Raw genomic sequence first — 26,594 nt, 5'->3', positions numbered from 1 at the left:
CCCCTCCCATCCCTGCTGAGGTAAGTGCTTCAGTGCAGCCTGACGTGAGCAGGCAGTGGGTGAACCGAAAGGTGGTGCCTTTGTCAGAACTCACGGGCCTCGTGTGCCTTGACAGGGTGTGTTTTGCTGTAGGGAGAGCCTACCATCATACACCCAACTCCACAAAACGGGGGTTGGGGGCCTGCTGCACCCTTTGGCAGCACCACTGGCTGTGAGCCTGAGCGGGGGAGGGAGTCCCCCCGGAGCTGGCTGCACCCCAGTGACACGGCGTCCCTCAGGGACCATCCTGTGGAACAGCGGAGCTGCCTCAGACCACGTCCCTCCCCTCCACTGCCGCTCAGACACACGCCACAGAATGAGAAAGAATGGGATTGCCCCGTGACCCCCATGTGACAGGACACAAAGCCACATGAAGAATTAGACTCCTGCTCTAAAAGCGGCCACTGGGAAATCGCTTTTCCTGGAGAAGACACACAGCGGCAGGCAGAGCCAGTGGGCTGGCATTTAAATTAGAAATTGGGGGATTTATAGGAGCAGCACAGGGGTGGCTCCCCCCAGAGCCCGTGATGGGTGCCTGCAGCCACAGGGGTGTTCACGGAGTGACTGAAGTCCCCCAGGGCCCCTTCAGGGGGAAGAGCCTTCTTGCAATCCTGGATCTGTGGTCCGTCTGCCCCAGGCCACTCCATCAGTAACCAGGGGGGAGGACACAGGGGTCTGCTTGCAGCTGGTATTTCTTTCCAGGCTACTCTTAAAACTCTCCCGTGCCCACTGCTCTCTAAGGCTGCTTTGGGGCATGATATAGGCCATATTTGGAGCGGCATTCCCTGCCCTCCCTCTTCTGGGGGAGCAATGAGTTGGGGCTGATGGGATAGGACAGGTCAGTTGAAGCGTGTTTCCTTGTAAGTGACATGCTCGCATCAGCAGGAATTTTCTGAAAGTGATGCTTTGACCCCTGGAAGCAGTGCTTGCGAGTAACACCGCAGAGGCACTCAGTCTGGGGACTCGAGGGCAGTCCTGAGGCCAGAAGCAGGCTCTGCTCTGGGGAGTAGGGTTCTTCCGTTTTCGGGGCCTGGCCTAAAAAGCTGGCAAAAGGGCAGATCTTCCGTAACTCCCTGTTGAGGCAGTGGAGGGATGGCATCCTGAAGGCCCCCTGCTTCTCACCTGGGGCCAGCCTGCTCTCAGGAGAGCTCGCTCAGTGTTAAGCTCAAGGGTTCGTGCTTTGTTGCCCCCGAGCTCTCCTTGTCCGGCATGTTTGCGAACAGGTCAAAACCCGAGAGGGAGGGAGGTGAAGGGGCCTTCCCACCTCTGCTCATTCACCTGCCCAGTGAAGCCCTTGTTCCTGCCACCGAGTCTCTGCCCTTCACACAGCACCTCAAGGGGTCAGGCCAGGGCTGCAGTCATCACCACGGCGACAGGGTGGGAACTTTCAGGAGGAGGTGACTGTGTGGGGAGAAGCAGCCCCCAAAGGGCTAATGATGAAGAGAAGTCGGGAGTGAGGTGGCCTTCTGGGTCAAAGGAGTGTCACATTGGGAGAACTTGAAGTGGTCCGACCTGTCCAGACCCCGTGGTGGTGGCAGGTGCCACTGGAAAGTGAGAACGATCAGAATGGGAGGCTCTGTCCAGAGAGTGCATTTGGACTGGACTCTGAAGGCTCTACGGATGCAGGGCTGGGAGGCAGGGACAGGTGTGATCACTTCTTATGGATGTCGCTGGCCAGACAGGAGAGAGGGGAGCAGGGAGGCATCCTGCTCTCCTTTGTCCAGGCGGGGAAGACAAAAGACTTGCAGGAGGGTACAGAGAGGGTCACAGGGCCCTGCCTCTGGCAGCAAGCCTGTGGGTTAGAGAATTTGGTCAGGGAGCTGTCCGGGCAGCAGCCTGGCTTCTGCGACTTCGTGGGGAGGATGAGGTGAGGCAGCAGAGGCAGTAAGTTTGACACCCCCCTCCCCAGGCCATGGCTGCAGGAGGCCAGCCGGTGAGTGCACAGGACCCTGGTGGGGTCCCTGGTGGGGAGAAGCACTCCCTCCAACGGGAGGTGGGGGGGCGGGGCCCTGTGGATGCTCTGTTTCCGGGTCCTGCTTGGTTGGCTCCTCTGCTTCCCCATGAAGATGATTATGAGTCCTGTGCAGGAGGCGGCAGCCGGGGGGCTGGCGGAGAGGGCAGGAAGCAGGGGAATGGCTGTCCTGCCGACAGGGAAGGTCAAAGACCATGAAAAGATGGCGGTCATTGAGGCCAGCTCCCGGTTCTATCTGGGCACAGTGTCCTCATCTGCAGAGGTAGCATCTCTCAGTAAACGTGATGGATGGTTATTTATTTATTTATTTGGCACGGTACTTTTTTTTTGAATGGTACTAAGTGCCCAGCAGGACTTGAAGGAAAGAGGAGTTGACCTGTGGACTCGGCCCAACTCAGTGTTTTGCTGAGCACACAGAGGGGCATTTTGTGAAGATGGAAATGTAAAATCCTGGAACCGGCACTGGGGATGGCAGCCAGGAGCAGAGGAAGGAGCCTGTCTCTGCCCCCAGCTGCCCGCGAGCACCCTAGGCCCTGGGCTTGAAATGCAGGCTGATGGGGGAGAAGGGCTAGGGGAGCCTGAGGACTCACCCTCTTCCCTCTTCCTTATTTTTAAAAATTTTATAGTTTCAATAACAAAGATTAAAATCATTAAATGCATTAATGCATTTTAACAGCTTTATTGAAATGCAATTAACATACCATAAAATTCACTCATTTAAAATACACAACCTCTGGTTGGCAGTCTGTTAAGAGTTGTGCCCCAGTAGCAGAACCCACTGCTAGTCACTCTTCCCTCCCCCATAGTCACTTCCCCAACCCCCACCACCCAGACTCCCTCCACCACCCAAAGCAGACTCTCATTTATTTAATGTCTTTAAAGATTGGTCTATTCTGGACATTTCCTATGCATTCAAACCTGTACTTTTGATCTGACCAGTGGCCAACCCTGCAGGTCAGGGGGACTGGGTCTCTGAGGGACTGTCCTCACGTAGAGGAGGACAGATCTAGGATCCAGGCTCTTCATGTTATTTTGAGAAGAGAGGAAGGCCACTTGCATGAAGCCACATGTAGTATTTTCTAAAGGATTTGATTCAGAACATTCCAGAGCTACTGATCCCACAACCCAGATTTTATCAAAACATAAGATTTGCTTTCTTCTGTGCTTGTTTCAAATCCTTTTTGGAGATAAGTGCCTTCCGTCTCACCCCATGTTCGTGGCTGCTTTTGATTCTCTGTTGTCAGGCAGGAAAGCACAGTAGCGGGAAGCATTTGTTCTGGAGTCAACCTGGCCCAGTTTGAACCTCAGCTCTGCTGCTTCCCAGCTGTGTGACCTTGGGCAAGTTACCTAACCTCTCTGTGTCCATTTCTTCATCTGTAAAATTGTATAAACATAGTACCTAGCTGATAGGAATCTTGTGATGATTAAATGAGTCTATGCATCTAAAATGTATAGAAAACTGATCAATGGTAAGTGCCATGGGCATTCACTCTTGGTATTATCTGAGAATCGTAATTGTTAATTCTCTTGGCCCTTACTTTTCATTGAGGGTGGTGGTTAAGAAATGTGTGAACATGTTGTTTTCCTGCTTTGGTCACTGATGCATGCCAAGCTGAATTAGGGAAGATGTAGGATTACAGAGTCCGTCTACTAACGGAAGTCCGGTTTCTCATTGTCAAGTCAAGATGATTTTGATGCTGGCAAATTTGTTGACCTAAGCGAGTCTTGTCTTCACATCTTACCCTTCCTGTTCGGTCTGTCCCAGTCCTGCCACTTGTGGACCACTGGGTTCCTGTCCTTCGGCCTTGCCTCCTGTAGCCCTGCTCTGCGGACCTGTTCCTTCCCCTGTACCTGGTGTTTCTAAACTCAGGATGCTTGAAGACCAATATTAAACAGTGTATTTTTTTTTAAAGATTTTATTTATTTATTTGACAGAGATCTCAAGTAGGCAGAGAGGCAGGCAGAGAGAGAAGAGGAAGCAGGCTCCCTGCTGAGCAGAGAGCCCGATCTGGGGCTCGATCCCAGGACCTTGGGATCATGACCTGAGCTTAAGACAGAGGCTTTAACCCCCTGAGCCACACAGGCGCCCAAAACAGTGTATTAAAAGTGCCAAATCCAATGTATTTTGTCTGCTCAACACAATTAATAGCTTCTATCAAGAGAAGGTTTTCTTTTCTTGAATTACCTACAGCACTTGGCACTGGGTATCCAATAATGGTCACACTAAATTGAATATGGAGAAGAATCTGGTTGCTTACTTACTATCTAAGAAATTTGTGCTTAAGCATGTAGGCATTTTTCTTATGCCACTTATTTTGTTAGTTTACTAAATAAAACCCTTTTAAATGGCTGGTGTAAGGGTCAACCCACATTTACCATGTAAAGGAATGGAGGCCAGGCCCAGCTGTGAGCTGTAAGCGAGGAGTGGGTGTGCACAGTGGCCTTCAGGGATGATAGTGGCAGACACACCACCCCCTATCATCCTGGCCAATCGAATCGTGGCTACAGTGACTCTGTGTTATATTTTCAACAAAACAAGATATTGTTTCACTTTTTTTTTTTTTTTTTTAAGATTTTATTTATTTATTTCACAGAGAGAGAGACATAGGGAGAGAGAGAACACAAGCAGGGAGAGTAGGAGAGGGAAAAACAAGCTTCCTGATGAGCAGGGAGCCCAATGTGGGGCTCGATCCCAGGATCCTGGGATCATGACCTGAGCTGAAGACAGACACTTAACGACTGTGAGCCCCACAGGCACCCTGATGCTGTTTCCATTCTGAAGCCAGCCCGGAAGATACTGAAAGGGGCTGCCCCAGAACACTTACTGTCATGAAACTTCTGAATTTAAACTTGGGACACCTGGGGGGCTCAGTTGGTAGGGCATCTGCCTTTGGCTCGGATCATGATCCTGGGATCGAGTCCCACAGTCGGGCTCCTTGCTCGGCGGGGAGCCTGCTTCTCCCTCTGCCTGCTGCTTCTCCTGCTTGTTCTTTCTCTCTGACAAATAAACAAAATCTTTAAAAAATATATAAACTTGAGGATGGTGGAGAAAGTGTTGCATAGCTCATTTACTAGATCTTAATACCCAGTGTGTGCCTGAAACCCAATTCCAAGTGCTTTGAGGGGCAGGTAAAAAACAGTAAGGCACCCTCCTTGAGCCCATCAAGCTTACAGTTTGTAGCGACAAAGTGATGCACAAAACCCAGTGATGGACTGCATTAGTGTATGTGTAAGAGCATAATCGTGAGGCATTCCCAGGTGAGATCAAGAGTAGCCAGGGAAGGCTTCAGAGAGGAGGGCGGGCTTGAGCTGAGCCCAGACAGTGGTGGTTCGATGAGCCAGAGAGGGCGGGCATTCCTGCTGCAGGCACTGGGCCGAGTGAGCGGGAGCACAGCGCTAGGGGTGGGCATGGCACTGTCATGACACTGGGGCCTCTGGCCCAGCTAGGGGAAGCCACATCTTCAGAACTGTTCTGACGCTGCTCCTGCGACCTCGGGCTCCAAACTGATGCTCCCCTATGCCTATCAGCATCTCGACCAGAAGATTCTTTGAGGCTACGTGCATTCCTGGGGACACCACTGGAGCCAACCCACCTGGCGTGTTGAGAGAAGGCCATGCGGGATCCAAAGCGTTCGTGGCCAGAACTTGATTTCCTTGTCCAGCTGGGGTCTGGCCCCTGTGAGATCGATTTACTGGTGGACTCCATCTCCCTCTGCCACAGCTCTCTGCTTGCTTTTTCCTCTTCACAGAGCACTCTGTCCTCTTACATGTTTCTGCAGGTCCCCAAAGGAACTGACCAGAATTGGGCCCAGAAGCTCTATGACCGGCACTCTGGCAGCCAACACTTCCAGAAACCCCGCATGTCCAACACAGCCTTCATTGTCGTCCACTTTGCTGACAAGGTGAGTTTCTTCGTGGGCTTGGGTGTGCTGTGAGCCCCACCCTACAGGGACTCAAGGCTAAGAGAATGTGGGATCTTTTGAATTCAAGTGACCTGAGACTCTTAGGGTCTTTGTCTACCCTCTCTTTCCTTCCCCAGCCCCCTCTGTAATACATCAAACTGTCATTACATTGGCAGAGCCCCAGGTGCTGGAGGGGAGGGACTGCAGCTCACCAGCCATGTGGCTGACAAACATTTATTGAGCGTCTCTCTCCTGGGAGGACAGGAGCCCATAAAACAGTCGTGAATCTACCCCAGAGGGAGAAGGAAGGCATGAAAACAGAATGGCGCTCTTCTTTGGGTGGCTCCTTTCCCACACCTGGTGTACACAGAATTTTCCTACATCGATTTCTGTTCTGCTTGCCCTAGCCTTTGCTTTCCAAATAGTAATCTGCACATAAGTCACTGGGGTCGCCCTAAAATGCAGACTCCAGGAGCATCTTGGCGGCTCAGCCGGTTAAGCATCTGACTCACGGTTTTGGCTCAGGTCATGATCTCAGGGCTGTGATATCGAGCCCCGCCTCAGACTCTGTGCTCAGCGAGGGCTCTGAGATTTTCTATCTGCCTCCCGCTCTGTACACACACTTGCATGTGTGCACTCTCTCAAATTAAATTATTCAAAGACAAAATGCAGATTCTTTTTTTTTTTTTTTAAGATTTTATTTATTTATTTGTCAGAGAAATAGAGAGTACAGGCAGGCAGAGTAGCAGGTAGAGGCAGAGGGAGAAGCAGGCTCCCTGTGGAGCAAGGAGCCTGATGTGGGACTCAATCTCAGGACCCTGAGATCATGACCTGAGCCAAAGGCAGCCGCTTAACCGACTGAGCCACCCAGGCATCCCCCCAAAATGCAGATTCTAATTTGATGGCCCTTTCAACACCCAAAGGAGGTGAGCCACCCAGGCATCCCCCCAAAATGCAGATTCTAATTTGATGGCCCTTTCAACACCCAAAGGAGGCCTTAGGTCCTCTTATGGGAATTTTTTAAAACAATGTTTTTTTTTAAATGTTTTCTTTTTTAAAACAATGTTTTTCCACAAAATGAATACTCAACTTCCTCTGTATAAATCCTGATCACGTCTTGGGTCTGCGTTTTAAATGGGAACAACTGTGTGTTTACCAGCTACTCACCACTCGTCAGAAAACACAGAGGGGTGAGCTGAAATGTCTCCTGTTCTCAGGTAGCTGTGGGAGGTGTTCGGTCAGGCTGAAGCACTTGAGCCCTGTTTCTCTTTCCCTCTGGGGCCCCAGGTGGAGTACCTCTCAGATGGTTTTCTGGAGAAAAACAGAGACACAGTGTATGAAGAGCAGATCAACATCCTGAAGGCCAGCAAGGTAAAGGGGACCAGAGCAGGGGTGCTGGAGCAGGGACGCCCACAGCAGGACCCAGCAGGACTGGGCGTGCGGCGTGTCGGCCCCTGTCTGGAGCATGGGGCAAGGCAGAGATGCCAGGCAGGGCGCCTGTGAGGGGGCTTGTGGGTTCTCTCCATCTGAAGACGGCTGAGGCTGGCCCAGTGGAGGGGAGAGAGCAGAAGACGGTGAAGGACGGGGTGCCTGGGAAAGGAGGAAGCGTGAGGGGCGGGGGACGCGGGGTGAGGTGACCGTCAGGAGGGGAGACCGCAGCAGGGGCGGCAAGGAAAACGTCCCTGCGGCCCTGGTGTCATTGTCACCTCTCTTCCCTGCAGGTGGGCGGATAACTCAGACGCCTCCAATCCTGCTCTCCACGCACTTCGTTTCTGTGCGGTCCCCACAGGGCCTCCCATAAGCAAAAAGTTCAATGGAGCAGAGGGTGGGCTGTGAGGGACACTTAATAGCTGACATTCCGAAACCGGTTTATCTCTAGAATTCATTTCCTTCTCACGAGCGTAACAGAAAGATGGCAAGTACTGTGTCCGTTCTCCCGGCAGAGGACACGAGGCCCTGACTGACCTAGGCACAGAGTAAGTGCCTGCGTTGTGAGGCCCTGCCCCACACCCAGCCAGCATCGCTCAAAGGTGGATGAGACCAGTTCTCCCCTGCGGGTGCTCACATCCTCGTGGGCTGTGAGCGGCTCATGATCACATGGTCGCTGAAAAGTGAGGAGGCGTGGGGAGAGGGCCCGGGAGCTGGGGAGCGGGTAGTCTGGGCACCACGATTCCCAGGGGCCAGCTGCAGCCCTTTGGAGAAAACCCAGAAAGGGACTCTCCAGGGTTTGGGAGGCTTTCTCTGGACCTCCTGCCCCTGAACTGGCTGCAGGGGCCTGATAACGCTAGAAATTGCAGATTAATGGCTCTCGGTGATAAGCTTCAGATGAATGTAACAGGGCAAGGTGCCGGAATGGAGAAAATACACCCAGCAAAACAGACCCAAGGACAGAAGGGTGAGTGTAGCCCAGTATAGACACGTAACCGGCTCAGGGTAGACCCCTCTGCCCAGGGTCCTCTGGAGAGCTGCAGCCTCTGGGAATGAGTCGTCCTGGAGGGAAATCTGGATGAATGTGAAACTCACTTTGAAATTCAATGCAAGATTAACCTCTCAGGTTGCCAAGTTATAGGACTTTTCCATTCTTTGCAAGGGGAGGTAGGGACCGAGGAGGCACAAGCCACAGGGAGAGAAGAAGTGGGTGGCACCAGCTCCTGGAGCACGCTGCGCCATTGCTTCTTAGAGGCTTAGAGCCCTGTGGCCTCCTGTTAGTGACACAGTGACCTCAGAGGCTGAGAAACTTCACATTTCTCTCAGGAGCACAAGTGAGGGGTGGGTGGCAGGGAGAGAGTCTGGTACTTTCCATTTAAGTACAGAGTTGGGTTCTGCCGGTGTACTGATTTTTGTTTTGAGTGTCTCTCGGGGATCTTGAAAAGTAAGAGGCATCTCTCCAGCAGATCATCTTTTATTAACTGACATTTTCCCCCCTTTAGTGGGTATTTATGTGTTACGTAGTGTTAACGAATACATATAGTTAACCTCATGGTTCTTACAGTCCAGTGAAAAAGGTAGTTTAATTATGAATTTTGGTAATGCCATGAAGGTCAAGAAGGTGGTATAAAAAAAAAAATTAGTTGAGAGTTCCCGTGGCCACCCCCAAATTCAATTATTTAAGAAGACGATCCCCAGAACTCAGCAGATAGTTATACTTGAGGCTATGATGACTTAGACCAAAAGGATACGGAGCAGTGAGTGGGGTAAAGTCCAGGGGAAACCAGGCCCATGCTCGCAGGAGGCCTTGCCCAGTGGCGCCTGGTTTGTGGTCATGTGATATATATCAGCCAGGGCAGCTTGTCTGAGCTAAGGCTCAGACCTTTTTACTGGGAGTCAGTTACACAGGTATTCTTTACCTAGCATGTCCCGAAATTCCAGACTCCCAGAAGGAAGTAGGTGTTCAACATAAACCAAATTGTTTCCATAAACCATTCAGACCCAGTGACCCATTCTTACCAGAGTGTGGTGAACCCCCTCTCCCCCCGCAAATCCAAGTCCCCAGAACCCAGCCAGGGGTCAGCCTGACAAGCAGGCCTTTCCAAGGGTAATCGTCTCAAGCTTTCTGTGTTAGTTCTTTTCTGTACAGGGGCTGTCATTTTAGGTTGGGGAGACTGGGTTTTTATTAGAAATGCAGTATACATTCAACAGTTAAATAGCTTGAAAGCATTCTCTGCTATTCCTTGGCCCACCTTTTCATCAGGTGCCATTCTGCATATGTACGCAAACTGGTACAGCTGAAATGAATCACATTATACACAGTTCTGACTTTCCACTTACATCTTTGCTGTCTTCCCACATGACCATGTGTCTCTTCTCTTTTTTAAACATTTGATGTTTTGCTCATTGAAATAATGCCTCAACAAATGCTCTTTGCATACATCTTTGTGCAATTACACCAGTCAGGTAAATTTTTAGAAGTGAGGTGGATGGTTCAAAGAGTATGCACATCCAAAGTCTGTGGATATTCCCAAATAAGGAGTATAAGGTAGGTCTGGGATCTACTCTTAAAAGATAACAATCCTTCCCTACCCACCTGTTACACTCTAGCTTTCCCCTTTACCAACTAATCTTTCTAAAGAACCGGTGACCTTGATGCCAACCTTCAGCCCCCTCCCAGCACCTCACAGCATTCAAGGTTAGCTGGGAGGGGCTTCCAGGTCTATCAGACCCTAGCTGGGGGGCGGGGGGGGGGCTAAGAACTCTCTGCCATCCGCCCACTGCGGACATCCCAGAAGGCAGAAAGCAAAGCTTGAAACTGGGTCCCTATAAACCTGCAAATGGGCCCGACCAGACTGCAGCTACGCATCAAAGAGTGGTTCTCCCTGTGCTTTAAATTCTCTGGACAGGTGGACATGTCTGGCCGTACCTGTCATGGTGGCGTTGTTGAAGTTTTGTTCCCTGAGCCACTGTCATCTCTAAAACTTTGTTTTTATAGAAGTCTTATGAGGTTTATGTTTCCAACTCTGTGTTAGAGCGTGTAAAATAAAGACCTCGAGAGATGTAAGGCTCTGTGGCATGGAGTTAGTGCCCCATTTCTTGTGTTACTTTCCATCTCTCTGAGCGTAGATAAATCTCAAATCCCATATGTAAATCCATAATTTTACTTAGAGCATTTTTAATTTATGGGACACCTGCTAGCTTTTTTCTTTCGTGTGGCACCCCTGATAAGAAACTAAGAAATCATTATGAATAATTAAGCAGGATGGGCCGGAAGACTCCCGTGTAGCCTACCAGCCAGAGGGATGTTTAAAGCCCTCCCACCAAGAGCAGTGAAATAAAACAGTGTTAATGAGAATGCAATTAGTAAAGCCAGTTATACCGCCTAAGAGGTTATAATGTGGCTAATTGCTTTCTCAGCTACTGGAGAGCTATAAATAGAGACTTGGGAAATGCCTCTTTAAAACACTACTTTAAGTCCTTAACAGACTGATTTGTTTTAGGTACTAGAAGTGGAGGTTTCTCGGTCCCAGTGTTTATTATTAAAGAAACAATATTTTGTTAAAAAAAAATCCTAAAGGAGCACATATTTAAGATTTCCGGTGCCAGAGCCACACTGATGGGTTTGTCTGTAAGCCTTGGGCAGCCGGGGCCATCCCGGGTGCTGTTTCCCAGGCCGGCAGTCCCGAGGCGGGCTCCTCACTCATCCCAGCAGACGGGAGCTCGAGACCGATATGGTACAGAGGTCAACGAGACCATATTGGGCCAAGGCCACCTACTCTGGGCCGTGGCAATCCCTGAGGTTCAAGAGTTGGCAGTGGTGTACCTCAGACAAGGCCCGGGGCTGTGTGCTCTGGGTCTCCTTTCTACCACTTTGGCTCGGCCTCCGCTCCTCAGGGAACGACACTGTGCATGTGTCTGTTTCCACACCCCTAAGTTTCTTACAGGTTACAGACACATTCCATTTTGAGCAAACACATCTGCTTTTTTAAAGAGTATTTTTTTTCCCAAATTCATGTTTTCATTTTCTATGGGTAGATACTCGGCAGCGGAATGACTATATCTTGTGGTAACTTTAATTTGTTGAGGAACCTCCGTACTGTTCTCCACAGTGGCTGCACCAATTTGCATTCCCTCCAACAGCCCGTGAGGGCTCCCTTTTGTCAAGCCGTCGTCCTCGCCAGCTCTTGTTATTTCTTGGGTTTTTTTATTTTAGCCATTTTCACGGAAGGTATACCTCCTTGTGGTTTTGATTTGCAGTTCCCTGACGAGAGGTGATACTGAGCATCTTTTCATGTGTCCCTTTACCATCTGTGCATCGTCTTTGGGAAGTTGTCTGTTTAAGCTCTCTGAATCTTTAAGTTTTTTAAATCGATTATTTTTGATGTTGAGTTCCCCATCGCTTGCAGATATCCCCTCTCTTCCGTGGGTGGGCACGGGGAGGGAAGAAGTAGAGGATCGGGGAGACACTTAGCATGTCGAACACTGAGTAACGCGTAGAATTGTTGAATCCTCATTGTGCACACCTGAAACTAACATGCCGCCGTTCAGCCTACTTCAATTTAAAAAGTATTTTTGAACCTATTTTTCATAGAACCGCTTGAAGATATAATTGACACACAGCATAACACTTTCAAGGGCATTCGAAGTGCTTCCTGTTTAAGATGAGTCGGCGCTGGTAGTTAAAAAGCTTCTGATTGTATTTAGAAGTCAGTAGGGAAGAGAGAACTCTTTAGTCGATAAAACTGTATCATCCCCTTTCCAGTACGGGAAGGTCCAATTTTGCCTTTAACAACAAAAAAAGAAGTGCTGAGACTTTTCCTCCAAAGCCCATTTGAAACAAAAAAAAAGAAGTGCTGAGACTTTTCCTCCAAAGCCCATTTTAAACCCCTTTAAAGAAAATATTTTGTAACTAAAAATTGGAGCTTTTTTCCCCAAAGGGCAGCAGTGCTTATGTGAAAACCACCCCAAAAAGAAAGTGTATTTTTTAGTAGGTGTGCAGCGAGGTTTCATGGATAAGATTCTGGCCAAGAGATTCCAATCAAATGGTTTTTTTGAGCACGTCTTTATTTTGCTTTTATGCGTCTGTTTTACAGGAAAGGTGTCTTATATTCCTACAGAAGTGAACAGGCATGATTTCTAAGGTAACAGCTATGTATACAGCTGTAATGGACATTTCTCTTCAACTGTCGCATGGTCTTCACAAAGCGTTTTCATACTTGTCTTAATCCCTCTTCAAATAGGTTTGCCTCGGGCTTTTAAAAATTTAGCTCTAGCCCTGACTAGCAGAGAGTACCAAAGCCATTATCACTGGACACTTGGAAGTACGTGACCAGCGGTGTCAGGCAAGGGCTTGGTTAGTCTGGAGGTATTGTCTGAGTGTCTTCATGGTTGGAGGGGACAGATTCTCAGAAAGGCCCCGTGGATGCTGCTTGCCAGGGATGCTGCCCCCAGACGAGCTGGAGTCGTTGCGTTCCTGGTCCCTCAGCTCAGAGACAGACTTCCCAATGCCTTGGAAGCGTAACTGGAGTCAGTGAAAGAAAAAAAAAAAAACATTCTCGAATGCTCATTCTTCTGCAGGAATTGTTAGTCCGGCAGGAACTGGGTGTGACTATGTTTCCTTGAGACTTGAGGTTAGTTTATGGTTGGGACCCTGCTGAGACCAGGAGGTCCCTGTCTAGACCAGGCGCCATGTCCCAGTGGCTGGATGGGGGGTAGGATGGTACAGTCATCAGTATTTCCTGACTGTTCTTTTTACTGCTTTTCTTCGAGGTGAGGTCTCAACCAAGTCCTCTCCCTCTCCACCCCAGACATCCTGCCATTTCCAAACACCGTCTCAATAGCCAAGACCTAGAATTAAAACCTCACTTCTAAGATAAAACGCAAGTTCTCCAGACTACACCTTGGCCATGTTCTTTCCCACATTCTAGCGTGGGGCCCGGGGATGAATGTGTGATGGAAGCAAGAGAAAGGGGCTTCCATTTAAAAGTCGTCTTACAGTTGAACTTGATTTCAAAGTTCCGTGTATGGCTTTAATACATTCTCTTGACCTTAGAAGTTAATAGATTTTTCAAAGAAGAAGCCACCACTAATGATTTCTGTAAATTAGACTCCCGAAACAGTATCATCATGCATGTGGTAACTTTTACCCTTGACTCAGATGTCTTAGAAATCCATTTTAGAAAGTAAGTGAATTACAATTTAGTCAGCATTGTGTTTAGACACCACAGACTGGATGAATCATGGTCTTTAAAATGCGAACCTGCCTTGAGCCTCTGGTTCTTCCCCTGGGGGAGTTTCTCAGCTGCAGTCTGGGCACTTGACCCTTCTCGCGTGCGCCTCTGCCATCAGTCCCCCATCCCTCCTGTGCCCGGGCCGTCTCTCCCTGCCTCCCACTCACTCCTGTTTCTGCCGCTCCCCGTGTTCTCACTCACTATTTGTGATGGTGGCTCTCTGCCCCACACCGGGAGGATCCACGAGTCTTTCTTTACACAAGGAGTGGCTGGATAAGTTTGTGTTTGGAGAAGACTCTGGCTGGCGCGTAGGCTACATTGGGATGAAGGTGTGTCTGGAGTTGGACCCTCAGGTTCTAAGTACACGCAGTGGTCTGGGAGAGATCGGGAAGGCCTGAGCTGGGACAGCGGCGTTCTGGTGATTCAGGACTCCTGGAACTTGACCGTGGGCAGAACCTGGGGATATAGGGATAAGAAGTAGGGTGTTGGCAGGCTCTCTAATACAAATTTGGGCAGCTGGGAGGTGAGGGCTGTGTAGGCCGTGTCAGATTTGGAGATTCCAGTGGAACTCACACAGGGAGGAAGGCACGGAGCAGATCATTGGTTATGGAAGAACAGCAAGACCGGCTTGAAGGGGGTGGTGGAAGCCACAGGTGTGGAGGAGACGGTGCAGGGAAGAAGGGTTAGAAAAGATCCATGGCGAAGATGCTGTCCTGGGAGACAACAGCACTGCGGGGAGATGGGCAGGAAGATGGGCCCGTGGGAGCGGCCGGGAAAGAGCTGTGGGAGGGAAGGGAAGCAGAGCTGCCCGGTGGGGGAGGAGGGCCTCTGAGGAGGGACTTGGGTCCTTCAGCAACCAGAAGTTGGACCGCGAGTGAATCTGGTCCACTTGCAGCCACTGGATCCAGCAAGTAGGGTTGGTCCCCAGAAGGCACTCTCAGGGCGGGTTTAGGCAGTGTGGGGGCAGAACATGGCATGTTGTGTCGGGAGGGGTCGGGAAGGGTTGATCCAGGTGGTGTCCGCGGACGCCTTGCCTGAGATGGCCGGAGTGGGGAGGCGGGGGACGTGGCACAGGGAGATCCGGCTAGACCAGGAGGTGGTCCCGCATGGAAGGAACTTGAACCTAGCTGTGTGTTGAAGGGAGGGCATCTACGAACAGGGAGCGATTACAGATAGGAGAAAATGCAGGAGTCCAGATCAAACTTAAAGGAATCCTCTTACTCAATTCCCTCATTTTTACAGATGAGAAATTTTAAATCTAGTAAGGTTAGGAGCTTGCCACGGGCCACACAGCTAATTCAGTGGCAGAGTTGGATCTAAAATGTCTCATGACCCTCACTCAGTGTGGGCCCCGTAGCACCGTACCTTCCAGAGACCTGTTAGGTTGCGGGCTCTTTTCTATACTGCTGTATCCCAGAGCTTCCTGTGCGGCGGACTTTGCTCAGTCGTGCTGCTCCTGGCGCGATCTTCCCTGAAAGATCCCTGGTCGTTGCTCCCTTCTGTGACCCTCCATTGCGTGGGCTGTGGGACCAGGCTGTCTGGGTGCAAATCTTCGCTTTGCTGCTGACCAGCTCTGTGATCTAGGGCTCTGAGCCTCTGTTTCCCCATCTGTAAAAGGGGATGGCCTACCAAGTGGTCTTTTGGAGAACTGAATGAATTTTACACTTGGTGCATTCTAAGTGCTCCATAAATGTTAGCTGCTATTATTTAAACCACCCCCTGCCTGCCCTGCACACACAGGCACACCGAAAACACCTTTAATGGCTTCACATTGCCTTTACGATAAAGAGGATTTTGCACAAGCTGGGCTTTCATGCTTCCCCCTCAGGGTGTGTACCAAAGCTGTAGTGCCTTCCAATTAGCTCCCTGAAGATGTAGATACTTGCTAACGTGCTTTCCTAACCGCCCCCCTTCCAATGACCCACCAGCTCAAACATCCCTTCCTAAGAGAAGTCTTTCCTGATTGCTACCCCAGGGTCTTCATTCAGTCATGTGCATCTGTTTATTTCCTTGAGGAAATTATCTTTTGTCATTTGGCTTTTCATTATGGGGTTAACTGGTGAGAGTTCACCTTCCATGCTAGATCATAAACTCCATGATACCTAAGAGGCTCTGTTTGTTTTTGCTCATATTTATGTCCCCAGCTCCGAGCACAGTATTTCTCTGTGGGATGTGTGGCAGTCAGTTAAGTGTTGTTGAGTAAATGAGCAACCAAGTCCATCTAGTTGCTTGACATTCAGGGACCTAATATTTATTTCCTGTTCTTTGAAAGTACATGGAAATGATGAGTTGATAAATGTATCATTTTTATAATGTTGGCACATGCCCATTTTAGCCATAGATTTTTAAAATCCTCTCTGAGTCGTCTTTATTCCTCTGACAGCCACATTACTTCCCCCCAGAGAAGGACAACATTTATGATTTTGAAATACCATGTGTGGACGGAAGTTGTTGATTGGTTTCCAAAATGCTGAAATAGGAACCGAATCGTCACCTGTTGGCAATTGCCTCTAGGAGACGTCTTTAACCTCATTGGGTGACCTCCCAAGCCACAGGCTGATGACCAGGGCCTCCAACAGGGATTTTGGGGGCGTGTCTTACTCAGGAATATGGTAGATTTTCCTAGTGCTTTCGTGGTGTCACCAGCCAATGTCAGCCCCGAGGAGCCAGCAGTGAGGGTGGGCTTGAGCCGCTTATCCGAGGCGATCCTTGGCCTTACAGTCATTAGTCTGTGCTTTTAGACTGAACTTCAAACCCAGACCGTGGAGTTAAAGAACCACTACCACCTTTATTTACATGTAGATCACTGCATTAAAAAAAAAAAAAAAAAAGTGTTGGGAAAATTGAACACCCACATGCAGAAAAATGAAATTGGACCATTTCCTTACACCACACATGAAAATAGACTCAAAATGGATGAAGGACCTCAATGTGAGAAAGGAATCCATCGAAATCCTTGAGGAGAGCACAGGCAGCAACCTCTTTGACTTCAGCCGCAGCAACTTTTTCCTAGGAACATCACCAAAGGCAGGGGAAGCAAGGGCAAAAATGAACTATTGGGCTTTATCAAGACCAAAAGCTTTTGCATAGCAAAAGAAATAGTTAACAAAACCAAAAGACAACTGACAGAATGGGAGAAGATATTTGCAAATGACATATCAGATAAAGGGCTAGTGTCCAAAATCTATAAAGAGCTTAGCAAACTCAATACCCAAAGAACAAATAATCCAATCAAAAAATGGGCAGAGGACATGAACAGACATTTCTGCAAAGAAGACATCCAGATGGCCAACAGACACATGAAAAAGTGCTCCACATCACTCAGCATCAGGAAAATACAAATCAAATCCACAAAGAGCTACTACTTCACACCAGACAGAATGGCTAAAATTAACAAGTCAGGAAATGACAGATGCTGGCAAGGATGCAGAGAAAGGGGAGCCCTCCTCCTACACTGTTGGTGGGAATGCAACCACTCTGGAAAACAGCATGGAGGTTCCTCAAAAAGGTGAAAAATAGAGCTATCCTACGACCCAGCAATCGCACTACTGGGTATTTACCCTAAAGATACAAACGTCGTGATTCGAAGGGGCACGTGCACCCAAATGTTTATAGCAGCAATGTTCACAATAGCCAAACTATGGAAAGAACCTAGATGTCCATCAGCAGATGAATGGATAAAGAAGATGTGGTATATATACACAATGGAATACTATGCAGCCACCAAAAGAAATGAAATCTTGCCATTTGCGATGACGTGGATGGAACTAGAGGGTATTATGCTTAATGAAATAAGCCAATCAGAGAAAGACAGCTATCATATGATCTCCCTGATATGAGGAAATGGAGATGCAACATGAGGGTTTGGGGGATAGGAAAAGAATAAATGAAACCAGATGGGATCGGGAGGGAGATAAACCATAAGAGACTCTTAATGTCACATAACAAACTGAGGGGGGTGGGGGAAGGGGGACAGGAGAGGCTGGTGTGGTTTTGGACATTGGGGAGGGTATGTGCTATGGTGAGTGCTGTGAAGTGTATAAACCTGGCGATTCACAGACCTGTACCCCTGGGGCTAATAATACATTATATGTTTATTAAAAAATTAAAAAAAAATTTAAAAATGGAAGTTGGGAGCTTCTGATGACTGCTGTGTTTGTGATCAACGAAAAGTGCAGAGTGCGAATGGAACTTTCCAGAGCGTGTGTTGACTCCGTGTATGCCCGTGTGTGCACATACAGAGTTGTTTAACTGCTTTGTAACCCATATGATGAGCTGATGGGTGGGATAAACAGATGCCTCAGAGAGCGTATCTTAAACCCAGTGCATTTCCAGTTTCTTCATACTCCTGGTGTAAATGACCAGACCATTGTCTATTAAAACAGGCTCTGACCTGGACATTGGAGGCTGGGGTTCAGGCCCTGGCTCAGTCACTAGTCAGCAGCCCCTGGTGAGCTGATACTGGTCACCGTTGCCAGTGCTGGGAGGAATGGAGATAGAAACAGAATTCTGGAGGGTCCCTGCTCCCTGAGTTCCTCTTTCCTCACCTGCCCCTTGAAGAGGTGATCTTTATGCTTTATATTCCAGCTCTAAAGTTCTATGATTCTGAGTCTTCTCTGTAGCTCAAAATTTCTACTGTGTGGACAGATTTTTCATGTATATCCCCCCAGCAAAGATAATAGAACTGGGCAATATTTAAGTGCCTGTGATGTGCTGCGCACACTACTACATGCTTACGTGGATGTTCTCCTTTAATTCTTACCCAGGCCTTCCTCCTCCTCTATCGAGGGGGAGGCTAGGAGGCCATATGTAGGCTCAGCAAGCATGGGGCTCAGGGCCCAGCACAGACCTTTGCTGGTACCTGGGTGCATGATGGAGACATGAGGGGAAGACCAGGGAAAGTCCATGGAGGAGGCAGGGCTGGGCCTTGAGAGATGGGCCCCTTGGAATGACCAGAGAGGAGAAATTCTAAATTGTAGAAAACGTGCATAACTCCAAAGAGACTCTATACTTGTTAGCAGTCGTTCCACTTTCTTCTCCCCTAGCGCCTGGCTCCCGCTGAACTTTCTGTTCCCCGGACATTTCATGTGAATAGAATCATGCACAACATGGTCTTCTGTGTCTGGGTTCTTTCACTTGATGTATCTCCAGGATTCATCCCATCCATGCTGTGGGGCATTGTGTACTTTATTCCTCTAGGTCACTGAGCAGTATTCCATGGTACGGGCCGGCCATATTCTGTCCATTTACCTGCTGATTGATACTTGTGTTATCCCCACTTTGTGGCTGCTGTGAATAATGTGGTTATGGACTTTGGTGCGCAAGTCTGAGTATGGATGTTTGTTTTTAGCTGTCTTGGGTATGGACCAGAAAGCTATTTGGAAAGTCCAAGAGATCTTGAGTTCAGTGTTCTTCCTGTGTTTGCTTCTAGTTTCCACTAGTGGCTGACTTGTTTCATGATGACAAGGACTCCATTCTCGCTGCTACTACATCTGGGAAGGGCTCGTCTTCAAAGATCAACATTCGCTCCGCCAGACCCCCCCTGAAAGCATCCAATAAGGAGCACAAGAAAACCGTGGGCCACCAGGTCAGCCTCTGGCAGGACACTGGGTCAGGATGTGTGTGGCCAGGCCAGCTTCTCTGTAGTTGAAGGCCGGCTGCAGGGTCAGAGGGGGCCAGAGCAGCCTCAGCCCCCAGCTCATCCCATATGTGCTCTTTGAAGGAGGACACTGGAAACCGTCTCTAGAGAGAACTGACCAGAAAGAGAAAGGGGATGAGTATAGCCCCAGTGCATTTCGTTCCCCTGGTAGGATCATAGGCACCTGGTAGAAGAAACAAGAGGGTCCTAGAATCTGCAGGTTGAGTTAAAGAAGCCTGGGGACTTGGAAAATTGAGGCCCCTTTTGTGGGTCTTTGTGGGAGTCTATGTCCAGTGTCTCTCCCAAGAGAAGGGAGTGCCTGCTGAGACCTACCAAGCCACTAACCTTTCCATTGTATTGGACTTGCCTCTTCTGGACATTTCACATTACTGTCCCAACTTCCAGGATGCCCAGGCACTGGATATTGGGGCTCCCAGACCTCTGGTTTACCAATTGTCAGCCTCCAGTCACTGTGATAACTTCTGTCCTATTTCCCAGCACTGACCCCCCCACCTTTTATTTCATTTGATCTACCGTGCTAAGTCAGATGTGTTAGCCACTGGGCTCCCCCCATTGAGTTTGAACAGCCCTAATGGCAGGACATGGGAGGGCCTTAATTCTGGACCTACAGCAAGGCAGGCAGGAGGGTCAGGTGGAATCTGACCCCGGGTCTCTGTGTTTTGTCTTGTCCTTCTGGATCCATAACGACAATAACCGTATCAGCAACCCACCAGTCTGCAGGAGTTTCTTGGTTAATTACACATCTGCAGCATGTTAGAGAAAAATAACCGGGTGCTGACTCTTGTCTCTCCAGTTCCGCACCTCCCTGCATCTGCTCATGGAGACCCTGAATGCCACGACGCCACACTACGTGCGCTGCATCAAGCCGAATGACGAGAAGCTCCCCTTCCAGTAAGTGCTTCCATGGGCGTTGGCCAGCTGCCTCTCGGCTGGGGTTAGGCTGATCAAGCCTGGTCTCTTCATGTTTCCTTACAAGTTCAGGTGGAAGAGACTGAGGACAGCCTTGAGGTGTGTGTGTGGTGGGGGGAAGTCTGTAACAGGACGAATAATCTCACACCTCACACATGGTTTACTTGCTGAATACAAGCCAACAGACATTTACCAGGTTCTGCCTGTCTGCTGTCTAGAAGGATTCAAGAGGATGAGAGGGTACAGTTCCCTCGTCCCATGGGGTTTACAGTGGTGTTGAGGAGTATGCACACCTGAATCAGAGAACCACATAAAAGTGTGTCATGAAATGTAGGTGTACCTGGGTCTCAATTCAGAGGTGGCAGGATAGCTGGAGTGGTCAGAGAAGACGTCTTCCACTGGGGACACTTGGCCTCAGACGACGTGTTGAGTGAGGAGACATGAAGATGGTCCTGTGTCTCAAATCCCCTCTACCATTGAGCTTCCGGGTTTATTCTTACCCACTCATCTTCCCCTACCCCACTCCTCTAGTCTGATTCTGCTTCTACCTCTATCTTGGATATCATCTTCCAACTCCGTCCATGCCCACATGGTTGACCCCACCCAAGTCTGTATGGCAGTGACTCTTCAGTGTCTTTGTTCATCTCCAGTTTCTGCCAGATTCCGGAGTTTCTGAATGCCTCCAGCATTTTCATTGGTTGAGTTACATTCAGCAATGTCCGTAATCAGACTCCTTGTCCCTCCCCCCCCCCCCCCAAAATGGTTCCTCTGTCTTTGGTCTCTTATGTAGTAAATGGCATAACCACTTCCTGACAGCTCGTTACTGACCATGCCTGAGAGTTGCTCTGAACCAGTGCTATCCAATAGAACTTTCTGTGTTGGATTGGACTGTTCTATAACCTGCATTGTCTAGCGCGGTAACCACAAGTCAAGTGCGGCTATTGTGGGCTTTGGAATGTGGCCACTATGACTGGGGAACTGAATTGTCATTCTAATTATATTCACATACTTGTAGTTGGCTGATGGCTACCATATTGGATGGCATAAGCCTTGATTCTTCCCTCGTCCTTACTCCCCAATGTCGAGTTATTGTCAAAGTCTCATGGAGTCTGCTTGAAAAGGTCTTATTTTGGTCTCCCTTTTCTCTTCCTCTGTCACCTTGTTTGAGACTCTGTTACATGCCTGGAATACTGCCCTAAGTCTTTAGAACAGTCTCTTACTTACCTCTGTAACCCCATTATTCCAACCGCCCTGAGCCAGCACACAGGCTATATCTTCTGGTCAGAGGAGATATATTTCTAAATTTTTAAAACCCTTTATTCCCAGCATTCTGACTTCCTTTTTTGGTCCTAGCATAACGTCTTTCTGGGAAATAAATTCTTTTGGCAACTCTGTCAGAGTGAATATCCGAACTCCCTTTGGCCGTTCCTCTTATTTGATAAAGCTTGACCCGCACTCAGATGGGCCTTGTGCTGGAAAAGGTCAGGAAGACAACACCGAGTCAGCCTTCTTTGAAGCCTGCTGATTGTTGACTCTTTTCCTTTCCTCCCAATTTCCAAGAAGTGGTTAGGAATTCCCCCTGTGTGACATCTGTTTACCAGCTGACTCCAGAAGAAGAGAGGCTATTAGAAGGGCAGCATGCGTGAAAGACTTGGATTATGTGTGAAGGGCAGGGGCAGCGTGCCAGGGCCCTGGAGAGGAGAGTCAAGGGCTGGGTGCCAGCTGTGACTTGAGCAGTTCGTTCCTCAGAGCCTGGTGCCTGCCACCTGCCGGATTCTCTCCTGGAGCTCCCGTCCCAGATGAAAAGAGATGCTGGAGGCTTTCAGAATGCCTGTCTAGTCCTAATGGCCCACGTTTCTAAGACCTTCCTTTGCCTTCAGGACCAAAATCTCTGTAATAAAGTGGGGAGAATAGTGAACGAGGTGAGAGCACCTGGATTCTAGCTTGAGCTCTACTCCCAGTTGTTGGGCTGTTCCACGAGCTAGCCCTGTACCGCTGGCCTCCTTTCTTCATCTGCTAACGGCGGCTCAAGCAGGTCATCCTGATGAAAGAAATCAAAGAGATGGTGTCGATTATTTGTGAGAGGCACAAAAATGTTGATGAGTAAAACATATAACATTATTTAAAATATTTTATTACAAATATATATATATGTATATGATTATTCCAGAAAGAAAGTTCTGTATGCCTCCCCTTGATCCCCTATAACTGTTTTCGCGACCTTCACATCCTTGACATTGTGGGCCAGGTAATATGCTACTGTGAGGGTTGTCCTGTCCACTGTAGTGTGCTGGTAGCATCCCCATCACTGTGACAACCAGAAGTGCTCTGTGATTGCCACATGTTTCTTGGAGGACGCAATTGCACCCCCTGTGGAGGACCACTGTCCCACACTACATGCTTTGATAGCATCCCTTGTAGAAAAGTCTTTTTCCCTCTGCTTCTTCCTTTATTCCAAAAACATCCATCATACCCACTGTTCACTGGACACTGGGTGAGGACACGTGGAATGACAGAAATGTCCCTCATCCTTAAGGTATTGCCGGTCACTAGTCATGGACAGCAGCATAGAAGGGACCGACCATGGGTACATGGGAGTGCTGTAGGAGCAGAGAAGCCTGCTGGGGTCGGGGAGGTGCTTACGTGTCCGGGGAGGAGGTGGCCTGGGGGAGTGTGACCTGCCTGGGTTCGCTAGTTGGAGGAACTAGACGGATCCCTGAGCTCAGACGCGGACAACCCTGAGAGTCATGGCGTCTTCACATGTGACTGCAGCACGCCGCAGAGGGGTGCTGAAGAGTGATGGGAGCTGGCAGCCTGTGCGAAAATCAGGGAAGCGGCGCGGGACTGCCGAGGGGGCCGGGTTCTCGGCTCCGGGCTCTGCTGAGTCTGCACAGTGACTGGAGGAGAAAGTGCACTCCTGTGTTTCAGCGGTCCCTGTAGATCTTTGGTGACTTTTCAAAGAATTAAGTGTTACTGGTCCTCACTGTGGTCCTCCAAAATCTATTAGCGAGGAGGAGCTGGTTTTCCACTCCGATTCACCTGGTAACACGCACGGGGAGGCTGATAGAGACATGCTGGTGACCGCTTTCTTTACCGTTGAAGGGATAAAATTAAAATACAGGAGGCTGGCTGGCTTTACACATCCCCCAGGGGCTGTGAACAGGGAAGAGGGTGGCAAGAGCTTCTCGGCGGAGTGCCTGCTTACTTCTTCCTAATAGTATTCTTCTTTGCGACCACTTAGTCCTTATGACCAACCAGTGAATTCTGATTGGGCAGATACTCTCAGCCTCTGTTGAATGAATGAGGAAAGGGAGCTCCAGAGAGAGGATGTGTTGCCCACAGTGGTGTAGGCTGTTAGCGGCCATACAGTTTTCTGCTTTGCCCTTGCTCTCTTCCCCCATCCCGCGCGGAAGAGAATGCGGCCAACTCAGGAGGAAAGCACGTGTGTAGCAGGGGAATGGGGAGGGCCGCGGGTGGGACCGCAGCCCACGAAGGACGAGGGGTCACAGAGCCTTGCCAAGCACGCTGCCCGTCCCCGGCACACACAGCAGATTGACTCAGACCTGGAGAGCACAGGTGCAGAGAGCCTCGGGGGAGAGGTCGGCAGCCCACGGAAAACCCTCCCCAAAGCGTGAGCACATCCACCGTGCGTTCCGAACTCGGGGCCCAGCTGGCCGCCTTCAAGACGAGAGCAGCCGAGCCTGCATCCCGAAGGCTGTCTCGGGTCATTCCGGGTCAAAAGCATCCTTTATGCCCTGTGTTCTTAAACTCCTCAGTACCACTGCACATGCGTTACAGTTTTTCTGGGACCCCAGAGCAGTGCTGCGTCCCCGTGACGCCTCAGAACTAGTACAGAGGGGACCATGGAGGCTCCCCATTCAAGCTCCTTTGATTTTCTTTCATCCTGGAAGACCTTCTGCTGAGGAGCTTTCTGCCTACCTGAAAACATGAAATGAACTCCCCTAAAGTAACTGGCTTGCTCAGGACTGTGCAGACTTGAGTGCTCAGTTGTCCCTTACTCGAGAGCTGTGGGCGCCTTGGGACCAGAGTAATCAGGAGGACTTCCTGGAGGAGTTGGGTATCCAAAGTAGCAGGACTTGGGCAGGTTTGGGGGTAGCAGAAGGCCGAGGGGGCACAGGCCTGGAGGAGGGTGTGGGTGTCTCCCGGGACACTGAGCCCCCAGACTGACCTGGAACGCAGAGGAGTCCCGACTCAAGGTCAGCTTGTGGTCTCCAGTCACCTGGAAGGTGCCCACTGGCCTAGTGCATCTGCCTCAAGGGACTGCTGGGTCCTTGGCATAGGAGGGCAGCTGGCACTAGGAGCCGATCAGCTCCTGCAGAGAGGCGGGAGGGCAGGGTAAGTCTCCCGTGGAGAGCTGTGATTTGAGCGTGGCAGGTTCCAACCCTGACCCATCCTGCGGAATCCTGAGGGGCCGGCTGCTGGGAAGACTCCTAGGGTTGTTAGCGAGGCAGCAGGCATGGGTGCCCCCTGGTGTCCTGGAAATAAAGCTGCTCATCTCTCTCCACGGGGTCCACAGGCTGCCTGAGGTGTGTGCTGCAGCCAGCGAGTGGGATCCCAGAATCCCAGGATCTGAGCCTCCACCCCGCCTGCCACCCACTTCCCAGAGAGGAAGGAGCACAAGACGCATAGCCCTGGGCTGGAACGGAGCTCAGGAGCAGCCAGAAAGAAAGGGAACACTTACTTTCCACCCTTTCTTCGAGTGGGGCAGTGGTCTTAGCAAAGTACGGAGATTAACTCTAGTTCAACTGAGTTCTTTCCCCCAAGAAGCCCCCCACCCCGATTGCCGTGGCCACCCCGGCTGCTCTCCCCCGGCTTCTCACCGCCCTGGTACCGTGGTTCTCACCTATGGGTTTGTGAGCTTCTGTACACTTCTCTCCCAGGGTGGGGGGACTCAGTCTAGACCATATCTGACTGCTGACTGTATGGTGCGCTACCTGATGTACATGTTGGCGGACATCCTGGGTTGTCAGGGCTAAGCAGTTGAGGGGACAGGAGGTGCTGAAGATGTGGCTCGTGTGCCTGAAGACCGGATGATCAGTCTTGGAGTCTTAACGGGCAGCTGTTGTGACAGCAGCTGACCCTGCACGTGTGCTGATGTCCTTGCTGCTGGGCTAGCTGCTTTCCCGGGCCATTAGGTTTCATCTTGGCACTAACCCTAAAAAAGGTGTTCTACTATTACCCTATTTTATAGATGAGGGTGCTAAGGCCTGAGGAGGTGGCGTTGCCTTCCCCAGGTGACCCACGCAGCCGGTGAGTGACCATGTCCTGGTTCAAACCCAGACCATGTCTGACTCCTGAGCCACATGCTGCTGGTGACGGCCAGCAGCATGGTGGCGAGTATATGTGATTTGGCCTTTGAGCACAGATACCCCCATCAGTGCAGATAATAAGGGAATACCCTGGGGAGGAGGCTTGGGGCTTGGAAGCTAGTCAGAATTCAGTCACGCCACAAAGACGATGACGTATCCCAGCTGAAAACACAAATGCGCACAGGACCGGGGTGCTGATACGGCTCGCGCGCCTGCCAGTCATTGCCTTTTAGTCAGTGCTTGGCCCCCGACCTTGTGCTTGAGGTGCATGATGGTCTGTGTCTCTGCGCAGGAAGAAGTCGTCTGTCCCTCTCCAGTTCCATTTCTTTGCCAGCACGGCCACTCATAGCTTGTCTTACTGTGTTTGCAGCTTTGACCCAAAGAGAGCAGTGCAGCAGCTCCGGGCGTGTGGGGTGCTGGAGACCATCCGAATCAGCGCGGCCGGCTACCCGTCCAGGTAACGCCCTCCTGGGGCAACCCGAGCCTGGCTCCCCAGGGAACCTGTTTACACGCTGTCAGCCAGAGACCCATCCTGCGTGAGGGCCCACGCAGGATGCTGACAGAGGGGAGAATGTCCTTTTGGCCTGAGAAGCCTGGAAGTCCATGGCGGCATCCTCTGGGGAAGCTTTTCCCATTTCAGATTGGCACCGGTCTGGGCGAGGAGCCAGCGAGAGCTGCAAAGGGGATTTCTCCTTTACTCGCACCTTGTGCCCTTTCCTTTTTTTTTTTTTTTTTTTTTTTTTTTTTTTTAATACACGTATTCCCTGTCAGAACCGTTTTGAAGTGCACCGTTTGGTGGTAAGTATGTTCGTATTTGTGCACCCATCTCCAGAACTCTTTTCATCTTGCAAGACTGAAACTCTGTGCGCATTAAACACTAAATCCCCGATTCCTTCCCCCTCCAGCGGCTGGCAGCCATCATTCTCCTTGGCCTCTGTTTTTGACGACGCTGCAGCCCTCGGGGCTTCTTTCACCTAGTCTGGTGTCTTTAAGGCTCCCCCATGTAGCATGGCTCAGAATTTCCTTCCTTTCTGAGGTTGAATACTATCCCATTGTACATGTAGACAGCTTTTTGTTTATCTGTCCGTTTGTTAATGGACCCCTAGACCTTTTAAAATAGAA

General features: G+C 50.0%; 1 protein-coding gene across 1 annotated transcript in view; it reads left to right on the top strand.

Moving 5' to 3' along the window:
• Positions 1-26,594, top strand: part of MYO5B (myosin VB) — a 340,313-nt gene that overhangs the window by 233,343 nt on the left and 80,376 nt on the right. Inside the window, exons 13-17 of the mRNA XM_059409632.1 lie at positions 5,791-5,913; positions 7,201-7,284; positions 19,006-19,161; positions 20,027-20,124; positions 25,843-25,929. Of these exons, the coding sequence (XP_059265615.1) occupies positions 5,791-5,913; positions 7,201-7,284; positions 19,006-19,161; positions 20,027-20,124; positions 25,843-25,929 (548 nt within the window). The remainder of the gene's footprint in view (positions 1-5,790; positions 5,914-7,200; positions 7,285-19,005; positions 19,162-20,026; positions 20,125-25,842; positions 25,930-26,594) is intronic.

Source organism: Mustela nigripes, chromosome 8 (genome assembly GCF_022355385.1).
Source record: "Mustela nigripes isolate SB6536 chromosome 8, MUSNIG.SB6536, whole genome shotgun sequence".
Taxonomy (NCBI): domain Eukaryota; kingdom Metazoa; phylum Chordata; class Mammalia; order Carnivora; family Mustelidae; genus Mustela; species Mustela nigripes.
This window is presented reverse-complemented; position numbering and strand designations above follow the sequence as displayed.